The following is a 15,068-nucleotide window of genomic DNA, read 5'->3' as shown; positions in this document are numbered from 1 at the left end:
ACACAGTCATTAATAAGTATAGTTTGTATTATTTCAGCTGTTAACCCTATATCCTGTAAGTAAAAAGCCTGAGTAATGTTTTTTTTTCCCCTTGAGGGTAACCTGAATATTTATTTTTTCTCTCTCTCTTTTCTTAAACCCGTGTAATTTTTTAAGTGTGCAATTATATACAGAAATAATTACAAGTACTGAAAAGCTATGAATTAAAATACAATATTTTATTTTTTTCACCTAAAAAACAAGCAACCCAGAATTAAGATATACATAAGCTTCTCAAGTTTACCCTAATAAAATTCTGAATATTTGTACAATTTCTACAGAAACATACAGTGTATCAAAATCTGCATAAATCAAATTTATAAAATGTGTAGAAATGCATAGTGATATTATCAACTTACAAAGCAAGGATATGGGGATTATTTCCAAAGCGGCCTGAAGTACAAAATAGTTATTATGGCGGCAGCTTCTGATGTTGTCATGTGTGGTAAGGTTTCTGATTTCAATATATAGAATCATGTTCATACAGTATCCTAACGAACTGTACTAAAACAATTTACCCATAAAATTACATGCACAGTTCGTGTGCCATCTTTCTTTGCCTATGCATAGATATAAGGTTAAAATCTATTTAACATGGAAAAAATGGTGTCAATTTCAAACACAAGTAATTCTCTTAGTTTCCTTTTTTATAGTGGATTTATTTGCAATTATATAAGCATATAAATGCATTTCTTTTTTTAAATATCTCTAGAGATGAAAGTTTAAATAGTTGATCACAGATCAGTAGCAAAATACAAACTGATAATTCAAAATTATAAATAAAACTATTTCAGGATGTTTAATTTTTATTGTCCAAATTAAAGAACTAAGGTTGGAAGAAAAATTGTAAGCTATTCTAAACAAATGTAGGCTTTTTTTTTTCTTTTCCTTTTTTAAGCTTTAATGAAAAAATTTCCTTCTGGCAGTAGTTTGTTAATTTTTTTCATTGATACCATGATTACAAGATCAAAAATGCTTAATTTACTTGTCCCCCTCTTATCACATTGTTTTTTTTCTTCTCTTTCCTTTTTGGCACTCAGTGTAGACATTTTAATTTTGGGGGTTAATAGACTTCCTATTAAAGTTTGCAACATTTGGTTCTTAAAGTAGGTATTGTTTTAACAAATGTTCAAGTTACATCTTCTTTTTACTGGTGAATATTAAAGAAAATTATATTTCCTAAAAATGAAATTATGGAGCCCTACAGAACTAACATCTAACTTAGCAGATCATAGTTCACATTTGTTGATGATCTGTATTCTTAGATAATAAGATCTAAGAGTAGAAAATTAGATACTAATTTTCCTAAATTAAAAAAAAATATGCATGGAGTTTCATTTGAATGAAGACAAATGAAGTGTCAACTCATCTTGGTTTCACAGCTTTCGCTGCACTGCAGTTTTCTAAGGCTTCTATCTATCAAGGGCTTGAGAATTCTTACCTCAGAACCAACTTTGAAGTTGTTCACACTAGGGCTTTATTGTGTTGTTACCCTGTCCTCAATCCCCTTTTCAACTTTGAAACTGAGAATTATTTCTAGTTTTCTATAGTGAAAGATACTGGGGAAAGTGGATGCAAAATATACGTGGCCAATTTTTCTTTAGCAGGAAGACCCCTTTGCTAGCCTAGAAGTTGGTGTGAACAAAGGGCACTGAGAATACTAGCAGGCAAGGGGGTTAATGCCCCAGAATCTTCAAGCCCTATGCAATGGCCTTGAGATGGTCCCCACTGTCATTCTTGTTGCAGCTATACCACATTCCACTTGGGAGCCACTGGCAGCCCAGAAATCCATGTCTGAGTAACAGACGCATTTCTCACACAGGTGACAGTCCACCCACTGCTACCATCATAGATTTCACTAGAAGCTCTCAAAAATATAGTGAGAAATGAAAGAGGCACTAAATGTGTTGAAATTCACCTTTCAAACAAGCAGCACGACTGAAAGAAGGCCACCGTGGCTAACAGCCCATGGCGGTGCTTCCAGAAGATGTAAAATTAAATAAAGACACAGCAGGTTGATAACCACCAAGTCATATATGAAAGTCTGGTTACTCCAACCTTTCCTTTTTTTTTTTTTTTTTCAAGTGTGTTAAAAAACAACAACAACAAAAAAAACCAAACTGCCTTTCAGACCCCTGAGTGTATTCCCAAAGAAGACAACATATGCTTTAACTCAGTCTGGAAACCGAGTTAAAGGCACAGATTACCAACATCATCATAAAACGAAACAAACGATGTAAACATCTACAGAGTTTAAGGTAAAAGCAGTTTTGTAAACAGTAACTGCAGATGATAATGTTATTGTAAAATCACAGTTTATCAATATCCTTCCAACCGATTGAGAGCTTCCAAGTTTGGAGCTGGACAGAACTGATGATACTGGTTGCAGCAGGTTCCAGGCGGTTTTCAGTCCTCTCTAAGTGTCCTTGTCAGTAGGTAGATTGTTGGCGTCTTTGATTCTTCTTAAACACTATGAATGTTATTCATTTCCCACTTCTGAGTAGTTTTACCGGAGTCACAGTTGGAGATGAACACTTGATGCAGGACCTCTGAGCGATCTAAGCACTTGCCTGAAGGAATGTGAGAAAACCTGTGCAGGTTCTGGAGAGCACGGGGAAGGAAAGTACGTGTTAAATTTAGACTCCAACATCACTGACATCAGAAACCATTACTTGGCTTCCACAGAAGGGATAACCCAAATGCAGTTCCCAAGATCTTTCTGCCTATCTTCATGCTGGATCTTTGTTCGTCCAATTTCTCTCTAAGGAAACTCATCCGAAGTAATTACTTACATACACTCTTCCCTGTTTTCCTTTCTGATAGCATTTTGCTTATTTTTCACTGCATTATTTTTCTTCTCTATGTTATAGAATAGCATGTTTTTGACAGCTTCCACACTCCCAGTGTATGTCACATAACTGGGCCCCGGGGAGTGATGGACAAATGTGTACCCAGTATCTTAAAGATAGCTAAAACACAATAAATATAATCCTCAGTATCAACCCCCAGATTTAAAAAATAGAATCTATTTATTGCTGTTGTACTTCTGAGTTCTATCCCCTGACAACATCCATTCTTTTGGAGCCAGGTTTCACTAGGTTGTCCAGGCTGGCCTTGAACTCACAATCCTTCTGCCTCAGCCTCCACAAAACCGCTCATTGATGGTAGCTTTTGGTCTGCTAGACTCTTTTACACTTCAAAAATTGTTGTTCTAACAGGTCTCTACCATTTCCTACTCATCTTTTTCATTTATGAAGATAAACACTACTTATCTATCAGGACTTGTTAATATCCTTTCCAGCTGCTGACTAAAAAGAAAGAGAGAGAGAGAGAGAGAGAGAGAGAGAAAGAAATAAATCAGGCCTTGGAAGCTAACTCTTCAGGTAGAGATACTCCTTTCAAAGCCTTATAACCCGAGTTCCATCCCTGAGCACCACATAAAGGTGGAAGGAAAGAACCACTTCTACAAAGTTGTCCTCTGACCTGTACACACAGCACAGGTTGAGAGTGTCCCTCTCCTCATTTATATCACACACACTACAACACTACAAACAATAACAAGAAATAAAAATGACTTGACATGTTCATAATCCATGAAAGACAGGCACCTGGGAATATCACTACAGAATGCACAGTGCCTAACGACAACAGTGGGATATCAAATATTAAATGAGTAGAACTGAGAGCTTTTCTGGGTTCTTTCAGGTTGAAAAGGCTTTGCTAATGTTTTAATTCGTAACAAAACAACTTGTTTTAGCCAAATGTACACTTTGAAAATTATATATTACTGGGTGTGCAAACGAGTAGGTCTCTGACTCTTGTGCCTTTTCAGGTTCTTTTCCTTCTGTTTGTTTGTTTTCTCCAGTTCTGAAGGTTTTTTTTTTCTTAATCTTATTTTAATTTATTATTATTCCTAAGAAGCCTGTTTGTTTCCTAATGAAAGACAGAAAAGGAGTGGATCCAGATGGGAGGGGAGGTGGAAAAGAACTGGAAAGAGCAGAGGGAGGGAAAACCATAATTAAGATATATTATATGAGAAAAAAAATCTATGTGAGAAAATTCAATCAAAGGAAAAAATTATGTATTAATCCATTAATATGTTTGAATCTTTCCAGAAAGCTTTCAAACATGCACAGCACAAACAAAAAAGCAGCCCCAAGAGCCAGCAAGGGTCATGTGAATAGACTTGACCTTTTTTTTAAACAAGCAACTTCTGTTTTACTTTGTGGAGAAGGTTGAGGAAGCAGGAAGGCCTAGTGTCTAATTCTCTATCGCCATCTGCTGGACACCATGTGGCATCAACACCTTTCTTTTTATGCTGCTGATCCTTTAGTGAATGAGTGAGTGATTCATTTACATTTTTAACATCAGATTTAGATCTCAAAACAATAATGCAAGCTGTCTCCTGGAGCACCGGCATTCTTGAGTTTCTGAAATTAGCACTAACTCTTCATGTCCATCCTGATGGTCTCGATTCATGATAATGACACTGCTCCGGTAAGTGATGCCTCTATAGAGCAGTGATTCACCTGGAGCCCAAGGAAACCTGTACAAATAACTACTGCAGAAAATCCAAGTCACGAACATGGACAGCTGATCTTCACAATTTATCCATCTAAATCCTACCAGCTATTTTTTTAGTGACGTGACAGCATATATTATCCCAGGAGCTGGGACTCAGCATACCTTGAAGTACTGCCATTCCTTAAATTCATTTAGGTTACAGTGTGTTATCATGACTTTGGTTCCATCCGGCCCTTTTGTCAAACACTGATCATATTGCATGAGCTGATTTGCTTCATTGATTCGGAAAAGCTATTGAACAAACAACAAACAAGCAAAATGGAGATAACTTTCTTGCCAATATTTTTTTACAAAAAGAAAAAAATTAAACTGAAAAATTAACTTATTCTATAATTTTTGCGCATGTTGGGAACCATTAGTTTGCAGACAAGAATTACACTCATTTTGAAATTAGTGAAGACCTCTATTGACACGTTAATTACATCCTTAATTCTTTAGCCTCTAATATACAGAATGGGTAATTAACACATATTTAACATCAACCAACAATAAAAAATTAAAAACTGGAAGTAGGCCTTCCAGTTTTTCACAACTGAAATTAGACATATGAAAAATACCTATATAAAGAGGCAAGAAAATATACACATAAAATACATGGTACCGGCAGCAATATTAATAAGCAATCTTATTAAGAAAAAGTATGGCTTAATAAACCACATGTGTAAAACCTTAGAAGTTAGGCTCACTCAACTGTGATTAATATATGTTCCCACAAGAATATATACTTTAATTACTGATGTGGAGACAGTTCTACATTCTTATGTGAAAACCAACACTGATGATATTCCCTATGTAAGTGAAATGTTTTAGCAGTCAGCTTTACTGAATGTACTTATCAGACTAAACTCTCTCCGTCTGGGACAGGGAAGTCTGTGGTTCTCAGTGTTGCCCAATGCTGAAGGAAGATGGCTTACCTGGTTCCCGCCCATCCTATGGCAGGGTCCAAGTTCCACGAAGCCTCCGTTTGTTTTCCCCATGCTATCAATGCAGTATGCAGTCTCAAGGCCTCGGATCTAAGGGTACGAACCGAACCAACACACAAGAAACAGTATGGTTTATAATCAGCTAGCACCTGATTGAAAGATTATCAAGCTCAATGCCCATGGCATAGAGCGCAGGGCTGTTGTAGCGCCTGCTATCACTGGTGTCACCAACCTTTACGTGTGTCAGCATCACCGTCTTTTTTGAAACCATGATGTGCAGTCAACATTGAAGGGAGCTCATTCCACTTAAGGGCACTAGCCCATGCTATGCTAGAAAACACCACAGAAGAAGCAAAATACAAGTTCCCCTAAGAAAGATTTCAGGACTAGAGTGTCCACGCGAATGAAGTAAACAGAGAAAAGTTTACCGACCCCAGCTAGGTTCTAGAATAGACCCTGCTTTCTGAGTCCTTGCTTTGGTGGCTACGGAGCACTTTTGGAGTAGCTGCCTCCAGGCTTCTCAGTACCAGGATAATGGCACATCTGCCCCACCACACTGTGTGGCTCTCCTCTGATTACTGCAGAATAGTTAAACAAGACAAGGACAAACACAGGCTTCCATGTCTGCAATGCAATTTTGTGCAAAACTAACCACATTTGGAAGAACTCTGTATTCATCTCAGTTATAGGGCGCTGTACTATCTGGATAGAGTGTGTGGTTCTATAGACATTGACAAGGAGGATAAGTGCTTTACGCTACATGAAGACAAGCAAGTCACGGTCCTCAGGACCATCACAATATGGGGCTCAAAAGGGGGTGTTTGTCAGAGGAGAGAATGTGCAGACGAAGCAGCCTCTGCGCTGCCTAGGTGCTCTTAGACTTCTCAGGGGACAGCTTTTAAATGGGGCTTCACTCTGGAATGTTCAACAGATGAGCGCGATGAATAATGGAAATGAAGCAAGGGATAGATGCCAGAATGTGGACAACTTCCTCTGAAGATGTATTTAGGACAGAGATGGTAACAGGAAGGGAAAACAGCCCTCATTCATTCATTCCTGCATGTATGTGTTTATTCATCCATGAAATATTAAGTACCTACTATGTGGCAGGCACATTGTAGTCTCTGATATATAAGTGAACAAAATAAACACACTGGCTCTAGTGAGTAGAACTCATAGTTTACAGCAAAAGAAAGGCAGAAAAGCAAAACCTGTAATGGATGAATAAAGTATCTATCATGTTAGTAATACCGGCGGCGGGGGCAGGGGCAGGGTCGAGAGAAAAACAAGAACATTAAGGAAGGGGCTAGGGAGTTAAGGAAGGTGTTAGATCTAGGGTAGAGTTCATTAAGAACCCAGGTGGAAAAACTTGACAGAGGTGTAAGTCAACTGTTAGCTGTTCCAGCAGATGTCTTAAGGAAGGCATTCTGTCTGAGGAACAGCAGAGGCAGGAAGTGTCAGGACGCACAGAAGGGCTGAAGTAGAGTGAGGCAAGCAGGGGCAGGTGAGGTGAGAGGAACAAAGGTCTTGAGGCCACCAGAAAGGGCCCTGTTTTCCCCAAGCAACCAGGTGTCACTACAGGTCTTCTTAAAGAGAGGTGACATGCCCTGATTTGCATGTCCAAAGCCACTCTGACTGCTTGTGCTGTTTAGAACAGGCTGTAGTAAGAGCAAGTTAGTTTTGAGGAGAGATGATGGTGACTTCGTCAAGGTACGGAAGGACTAGATTCTGAAATTGATGCAAGAATGGGAAAAAGAGATTCAACAAAGACTCCCACGTTTTTGGGATGAGCAATGAGCCAAGATAGGATGGAGAGGGAGAACAGGAGCTCAATTTGAAGTGCACTGAGTTTGAAATGATATATTCAAATAAAGACATCAAGAATATGGGAGCCAGGAGTGATGGCATATGCCTTTAATCCCAGCACTTGGGAGGTATAAGCAGGTGGATCTCTGTGAGTTTGAGGCTGGCCTGGTCTACAAATTGAGTTCCAGGACAGCCAGGGTTATACACAGAGAAACCCTATCTCGAAAAATCAAAGCAAAACAACAACAAGAAAAGAATAGGGCTGAATGTATTTGTCTAGGCTCTGGGAGAGAAAGTTGAGTTGAAGATCAAATCTAGCAGCCATTTGTACAAAGATGACTTTAGACCCAGGGGGCTGACTAAGGTCAAAGCAGAATTTCTTCCTTCCACACAGAGGGTTTCTGGCAGATTAAAATGTAAGTAAGTGTGATCTGGACTTCCCCAAATTAATTTTTTCCTAGTGGGTTACTAGCTTGCTATAACAGGAGAGCTAAAATAAGAGAGCAGAGGAAAGAAAAAGGCATTGAAACAGAGTACAAAGGCAGTAATTTCAGTGTCCCGTGTTTCTTCTTATTCCCAAACCTGAAACTCTGGAGAGTCTTATGAATGGATTCAGACCTCTCTTGTTGGCCTGTATTTCTCCCTATATGGCTGCAGTGTCATTAAACTACATGCTAACGGTTTCCAGATGTTCATCTCCAGAAAGGCCTCTTTTCTGGGGTTCAGCTCAAGATCTTCAGTCATCAGGAGCTGACAGTTGAACCTGGCAGTCTACAAGGTACCCTGTATGTGCTGAACGCCAACAGACAGAAGTGTTCTTTCTCAACACCTCCACACTTGCTTTCTACTGTGCTCCCGATCACAACCAACGACTCAACTAGAAAACTGCAACATCCCAGCCCTAACCGTTCACATATTGATCTTCCCTACCCTATCCCCACATTCTTATGACATCTGTGACTTACAGCGTGTGCCTTGTATGTCTTGTACCTTGTATATCTTGTACCACCTTCCTCTAAGCCATCACCATTCTCACCAGAATGTCCCTGTCCATCCCTATTTCTACTCTAAATACTCCCAGCAGGTGATTAAAACCAAAAAACATCAAACCTCACTGTCTTTCTGTTTTAAATTCTCCATGGACCGCTCACCATCCTTAGAATGAAAGTCACCCCGACCCAACACCCCGCCCAGCCATCCCACTTCACCAAATTTTTTCTATTCTGCTTCTCAAATGTGCAATGTGTTTTTGTGGTGGTTTGAATGAGAATGTTCCCCAGAGGCACTCTATCCCCAGTGGGTTGGCACTGTTTGGAGAGGCTTAGGAGGTATGGCCTTACGGGAGGAAGTATGTCACAGTAAGTGAGTTTGGAGAGTTTGAAGACTCTCACCATTTCCACTTCCCCTTCTGCTTGGTGCTTTCGGTGAAAGATGAGAGCTCCTAGCTTGCTACTCCAGCTGCCATGCTTGTTGCCATCCCTGCCACTTGCTCATTTTGACAGACTCTTTGCCTTTAGAACCACATGCCCAAACTCTTTTATGAATTTCTTTAGTCATGTTATTTTATCACAGCAACAGAAGAGTAACTAACACAACTTCATGACTTTGAATTCACCATTTTCTCTGTTTGTAATACTTTCTCTTGGCTCTCTGACTGGCTAGGTCACTGTCATACAGATAAATGTTATATCCTCAGAAAAGCCTTCCCTACCAGTCCCTACCTCCTTAAGATGGTACCTCATCCTCATTTCTTTTGTAGCCATTAACCATCTTGTCATGATCTTTGCTTTTCAGGACTGCTCTGTTCTCTCTCCACCCCCTCCAGCAAAAATGTTCCTTGAAGAAAGTGGGCTTGTCTGTTTTTTGCCTAGATGAGTGACTGGCACATACTAGGCCCTCAATCAATATTTGCCAAATGCACAGATTAACCAAGACATATGGTCTTGAAATCTGAAAGCATGTTCAGTTACCTGTGAGGCAGCAACAGAAGGCAGAAGTGTGAGTACAATCAGAATTGATGCCAGAGGCAAGTCAGAAGAAATAGGAAATGACCATACAGATTAATGCCTTTGCCCAATTCATTTGACAAGTGCTGTGTGAGTAACTTGTACATTAGAAGGTGGGTGATTGTGGGGTGTTGTGAGAACCCATGGAGAGAGAACAGGCCTGAATGGCTTTGAAGAAATAGAGAATAAAGAAACAATTTTCAGTATTTATGATCTCCAAGATTAGAGCAGTAAGTGAAACTGGAAGTGACCAAGAAAAGGAGGCAGAATGACAGCCAGGGCAAGGTGGGTGCTGGAGATGGAGAGATGGGGGTTGTTTTACTGACAGCCACATGTGTAAAGGCTGTGAGGGAGATAGAGTGCTGTCATGGTCGGGGCAACTCTGATGATTTGGTGAAGGATAGGGCTTGCTGCCAGGCAGTTTTTAGTCAAACATTTCTGTAAGAATTCTCAAGGTATTCTGAATACCTTCCCATTTTTTTCTTCGCCTTCTTCCAAACACTGACTCCAAATATACACATTTTGATTTCTAAATATTGGCTGATACTTACTTCTCCCCACTCAACATTTCTGGGTGGCAAAGGGTAGTGGGCAGTGATGTCATAAGCTATTTCTTCCATAAACCATTTGAAACTTTTGCAGTTGTGATCTTCTCGAAATTTCTTCAGCTCAGATATATCTCCATAGGGCAGTGCCTTTGACTCAGGACGGCTAGCATAGAAATATTCTTTATATTCATCCCACCAGACTTCTACAACTCTAACGTAATTCTGGGGAAAGAAAAATTATAGTCATTAAGTGATGCAGAAATAACTATAATGGCATAAACAGTCTACTTTAGATGTTCAGAATACAAACAAAATGTAAGGAACTGTAGACAAAATTATTGAGTAACTTAAATGCTGATTTCTGTACCTCCCATATCTGGTTGCAAGACTTGTTCCAAGAGTCTTCTGTCTCAGTGTTGTATAAACTGCTCCCCAACTGTCCCCTGGTATGCCAATAAAGCAGCTTACAGCTAATCACTAAGCAGGGGAAAGAAGAAGGCTGGACTTCCTGCTAGCCAGGGGAGAAGTTAGATGAGGAAGTCAGGGATTCAGCCAGGGAACTGAGCCAAGGGTGGATGACCAGAAGAGACAGCATGAGAAAAAGCTGGAGTGGAAAAGCTACAAAGTGCAAGTATCTCTGGGATGCATGCTGGGAGGAAACCAGATTAGCTTAGAGGGTTAAGAATAGAGTAATAACTGCTCAGTTCTTATGTTGTGCAGCTTATTACTAAAAAATATAAAGGAGTCTCAATTATTTGTGTGATAGCTGGGTTAAGAGAGAAACTGAAAAGCAGGCACAGTTTTATAAAATTAACTAACAGTGAACTCATCCAGTCAGTACTTGGCATTTAATTAATCAATGAAAATAAGAGAGTTAATAATATTAATATGTCATTTTCCAAGTATAAAAATTTCAGGTATGTATATTCAGTTAAAAAGTAATGTACAAGAGGACTGGAATGCCACAAGGAGAGCAACAGAAGCAAAAAAATCTGGGCCCAGGAGTCTTCTGAGACTGATACTCCAACCAAGGACCATTCATGGAGATAACCTAGAACCCCTGCACAGATGTAGCCCATGGCAGCTCAGTATCCAAGTGGGTTCCCTAGTAAGGGGAACTGGGGCTTTCTCTTTGATCACCTTCCCCCAGGGGGACATCCTTATCAGGCCACAGAGGAAGATGATGCAGCCAGTCCTGATGAGACCTGATAGGCTAGGGTCAGAGGGAAGGGGAGGAGGACCTCCCCCATCAGTGGACTGGGGAAGGGGCATAGGAGGAGAAGAGGGAGGGAGGGTGGGATTAGGGGGAATGAGGGAAGGGGTACAGCTGGGATACAAAGTGAATAAATTGTAATAAATAATAATAATAAAAAAACAATGTATGTAAAATCAGCCAACCCTGAGCTGGAAGGTCATAATGATACTATAATAATGATAAGACAAATTATAAAATATAATGCATTCTATTCTGATAACAGATGAAAAAAGTAAGCCCAGACTGGGTTTCTGAGAGCCTGGCTGGACAGTGGTGTTCCTTCTCATCCCGCTCCTTTCTATTAGAACTACATTATTGACATGTATAGGGAAAAATCTCACTTTCAAAACCATCATTACAAATAATTGCTCTGCAGGTAACTTATTCTTTTCACGACTATAATAGAACCACTTTACTATTACCCCAAATTAACTGTACATCTTCCATAGGTGGGTTTCATGGAGGAAAAGCAGCTACTGACTCTGCCATAACTAACAAAAACTGAACTTGCAGAGTTTGACGAAATTATTGGCTACTTGCTTGAATATGAGACTGGACTGGTATTTACTCTTTCCACTGATCTTGCATCTTTGACACCACACACCAGCATTTTCTTTATAGAGAGGTATGTGTGAGAAGCTGGGGGGATGGTTCAGTGAATAAAGCGCTTGCCACTCCAGCATGAGGATCAGAGTTTGGATCTCTAGAACCCACACAAATGGCACATTGGAGTGGTTGCTTATCTGTAATTCTAGCACTTGGAAGGAAGGCAAGAGAGAGATCCCTGGGGGGAGTTGGAAGTTAGACTAGCTTTACGGGCAACTTTTAGGTTCAACTGAGAGACCCTGCTTCAGTGAATATGGTGGAAAGCACTGACAGAAGACTCCTAATGTTAGCCTTGGGCCAACATGTGCCCTCATCCATGTGAACATGCATGCACACATATACACATACCATACACAGACACATGGAATAATACAAAGAATTTGAAGTAAGCATTTCCAGTTTCATGGACCAATGAGTATCTAGTAAATTCGTCAGGTCTGTTCTAGCAGTAATGGCTGTGGCCAGGTGCCAGAGGGCTGGATTTGCCTTGCTGACCACAGTCACTGTCTTCTGTTTTACATCAAGAGTAGGGATAACTACTGTTCACATTAAATTTTCTTTTTGGGCTAAAGAAGGGTTACTAAAGTGGGAATAGGTAACAAATAAACACAGAAAAGCCTTTAGAAACAAACTTAACAATGGAAATGAAAGATCTGCATACTGAATAATAATAAAAAAAAAAAGAAATGTGGAAACATCCCATTTCATGGATGGGAAGAACTGATATTGGAAATTCCTCAAGAATACTAGTTTTTTTGGGTAGCATTACACTCCCCAAAGTGATCTACAAAACACCAATTACAGTTTTTATAAACACAGAAAAATCACAGGCTGGTGAGATGGCTCAGTGGGGAAAGACTCTTTTTTCCAGGCGTGATGGCCCAAGTTTGGTCTTTGGAGCCAACTTGGTGGAGTCCACATCATGCAAAGAGAGACTTGAGTCTCACAAGCTGACCTCTGGCCTCCACTTAGGCACCATAAGGCCCCTGTGCCCCCTACCTCCACTAAGATAAATAAATACAAGTGGAAGATAAAGAAATAGAAAAATCAAACTTAAAATCCACATGGTAGCAAAAAAGAGCCTGAATACTCAAGTAATATTGAACAAAATATTAAATCCAGGGGCATTACACTCCCTAATTTCAAAATCTGTCACAAAGAATGGTCCCAGCAATAAAAATAGACACCGAGAGCCCAGGCACGCCTGACTGATTTTCCTATAAGGTGCCAAGAGCACATAACAGGGAAAAGACAGTCTCCTTCAATAACTGGGGTTGAGAACACTGATTATCCACCCTCAAATTAAAATCAATCTTCTTCTCAAGAACATATGAAAACCAAGCCAGAAGAGATTAAAGACTTGAGTGTAAGACCCCGAACAAAAACTCTTAGAAGGATGGTGTAACAAAAGTTTTATGACATTAGTTTGTGCAAAGATATATTTGCATAGGTGAGCAAAGCAAAAATACACAAATGAGATCACAGCAAACTAAAAGCCGTGGTGCTGTGACAAAGAGTTGGGTGAAGAGGCACACCTTTTGGAGAGAATGTATGTGTGACACACACACCTGGCAGGAAGTTAATATCCACAACGTAGGAAAAGTTCGAGACAACTCATAGTAGGGTACACGTAACCTGATTTTTTTTCTAAATGGGCAAATCACCTGACGCACATTTTTTAGAAGACAAAGGGCTGAAAGGCACACGATTAGATGCTCTCCATCACTAATCACCTCAGGGAAAGCAAGTTAAAACCATAAGGCAGCATCAACTCATGTCTGCTAGAGCAGCTATTACCAAAGAGACCAAAGTTAAGTGCTTGTGAGGATACAGGTAAGAATGGAATCCTTCCAAACAACAGGAATATAAGTTATCACAACCATGTGGAGAACAGTATGGGAGTTCCCCCATTAAAATTACAAGAGAAAGACTCTATGGTCCAGCAACCTCAGTGCGGAATATTCCTTAAGGATGTGGACTTGATCTACCAGTGAGATGCCTGCGCTTCTCTGCAGAATTTTCAAGCATAATGACCAATATTTGCAATTAACCTAAGTGTCTGCCAACTGATGAATGAATAAAGAAAATGTGATATGCACAATGGAATGCCCGGTCTTAAAAAGGGGGAAGGGGCTGGAGACATGGCTCAGAGGTTAAGAGCACTGGCTGCTCTTCCAGAGGTCCTGAGTTCAATTCCCAGCAACCACAAGGTGGCTCATAATCATCTATAATGAGATCTGGTGCCCTCTCCTGGTGTGCAGATGTACATGCAGATAGAACATTGTATACATAATAAATAAAGAAATCTTAAAAAAAGAGGAGCACGTGTGCTACCTCACAGGCGGATGTCAGAGAAATCTGTGTATAGTGACATGCTGGCTACCAGAGTTTGGGGAACAGGAAAGCTAAGTAGATGTTAGCACTGGTTAGAACGTTATGTAGTATATACACAGAACAGGTTTTAACGATTCCCCAGTGTGTGTGTATATCAAATACGGTGATACAGTATAAATACATTCACTCCTTGTCATAGCATAAATGAAAAGCAACAGGGCTAAAATTAAAGAATAGTAAGATACTGCATCAGTAAGTCTAGCCTTGGCTTACGAGAAAGAGCCGCTGACTCCTTAGGGCTTTTTCCCAGTCAGTGAGCTGAGAGTGAAGTGAAGCGGTACATAAATTTCAGTTCTCTTCCCTTCTCTCCCTTTAACAACAACAAAGCCTCACCTTAAGAGTTGGAGAAGACCCAACATACAGGGGTGGAGGATTTCCTTGCCAGCCCTCAAGACGGTAGATGTGCCCAACACGGGAACAAGGGACAAATAATAATTTGCCACCGCACTGCCAGATCTAACAAGGAAAAACAAATATTGTAAAAGTGATCAGAAATGCAAAAAAATAATAGAATATTTCTTATGTAAATTTTAAATTAGACATAATATCCGCACTGAATTCTAAACTAACCCAATTCTAAAATAATCAATTATGTTAGAAACACATGTAAGAACAAGAAAGGTAGCGGCAATGTATATAAGTTACTTGTAGACCCAGGAGCCCTTTCTCAATATAACCTCAATATAATATAAATTATTAATCCTAACAATACCTGTTGCTTCTGATGTTAACTGATTTCCCACCTCGGCGATTACTGTACTAACCTCCTAACCACCTAAGTTCAAGGCTTCACCTTGAACTCCTTTCTACTTAACTCTATCCTTATTTATAGCAAGAAATTACTATAGCTTTGGGTCATGTTATTGCCTGGCTTAGTGTTTGGTGGCTGCCTTCTGCTTATCAAACT

At 39.9% G+C, this 15,068-nt stretch overlaps 1 protein-coding gene across 2 annotated transcripts in view; it reads right to left on the bottom strand.

Annotated features, from left to right (window-relative positions):
* Positions 1-203: 203 nt before the first annotated feature.
* Positions 204-15,068, bottom strand: part of Galnt7 (polypeptide N-acetylgalactosaminyltransferase 7) — a 130,346-nt gene continuing 115,481 nt past the window's right edge. For both annotated transcript variants that reach the window (XM_055597893.1, XM_055597892.1), the window contains exons 8-12: positions 14,495-14,617; positions 9,910-10,128; positions 5,538-5,636; positions 4,726-4,854; positions 204-2,640 (exon numbers count right to left, since the gene is read on the bottom strand). In XM_055597893.1, the coding sequence (XP_055453868.1) occupies positions 2,503-2,640; positions 4,726-4,854; positions 5,538-5,636; positions 9,910-10,128; positions 14,495-14,617 (708 nt within the window). In that variant the 3' untranslated portion in view covers positions 204-2,502. The remainder of the gene's footprint in view (positions 2,641-4,725; positions 4,855-5,537; positions 5,637-9,909; positions 10,129-14,494; positions 14,618-15,068) is intronic.

The sequence above is a fragment of the Psammomys obesus genome, unplaced genomic scaffold (assembly GCF_907164565.1).
Source record: "Psammomys obesus unplaced genomic scaffold, mPsaObe1.curated_primary_1811, whole genome shotgun sequence".
Classification (NCBI taxonomy): Eukaryota; Metazoa; Chordata; class Mammalia; order Rodentia; family Muridae; genus Psammomys; species Psammomys obesus.
Note: the sequence above shows the minus strand (reverse complement) of the source record. Positions and strands in the feature narration are given on the sequence as shown.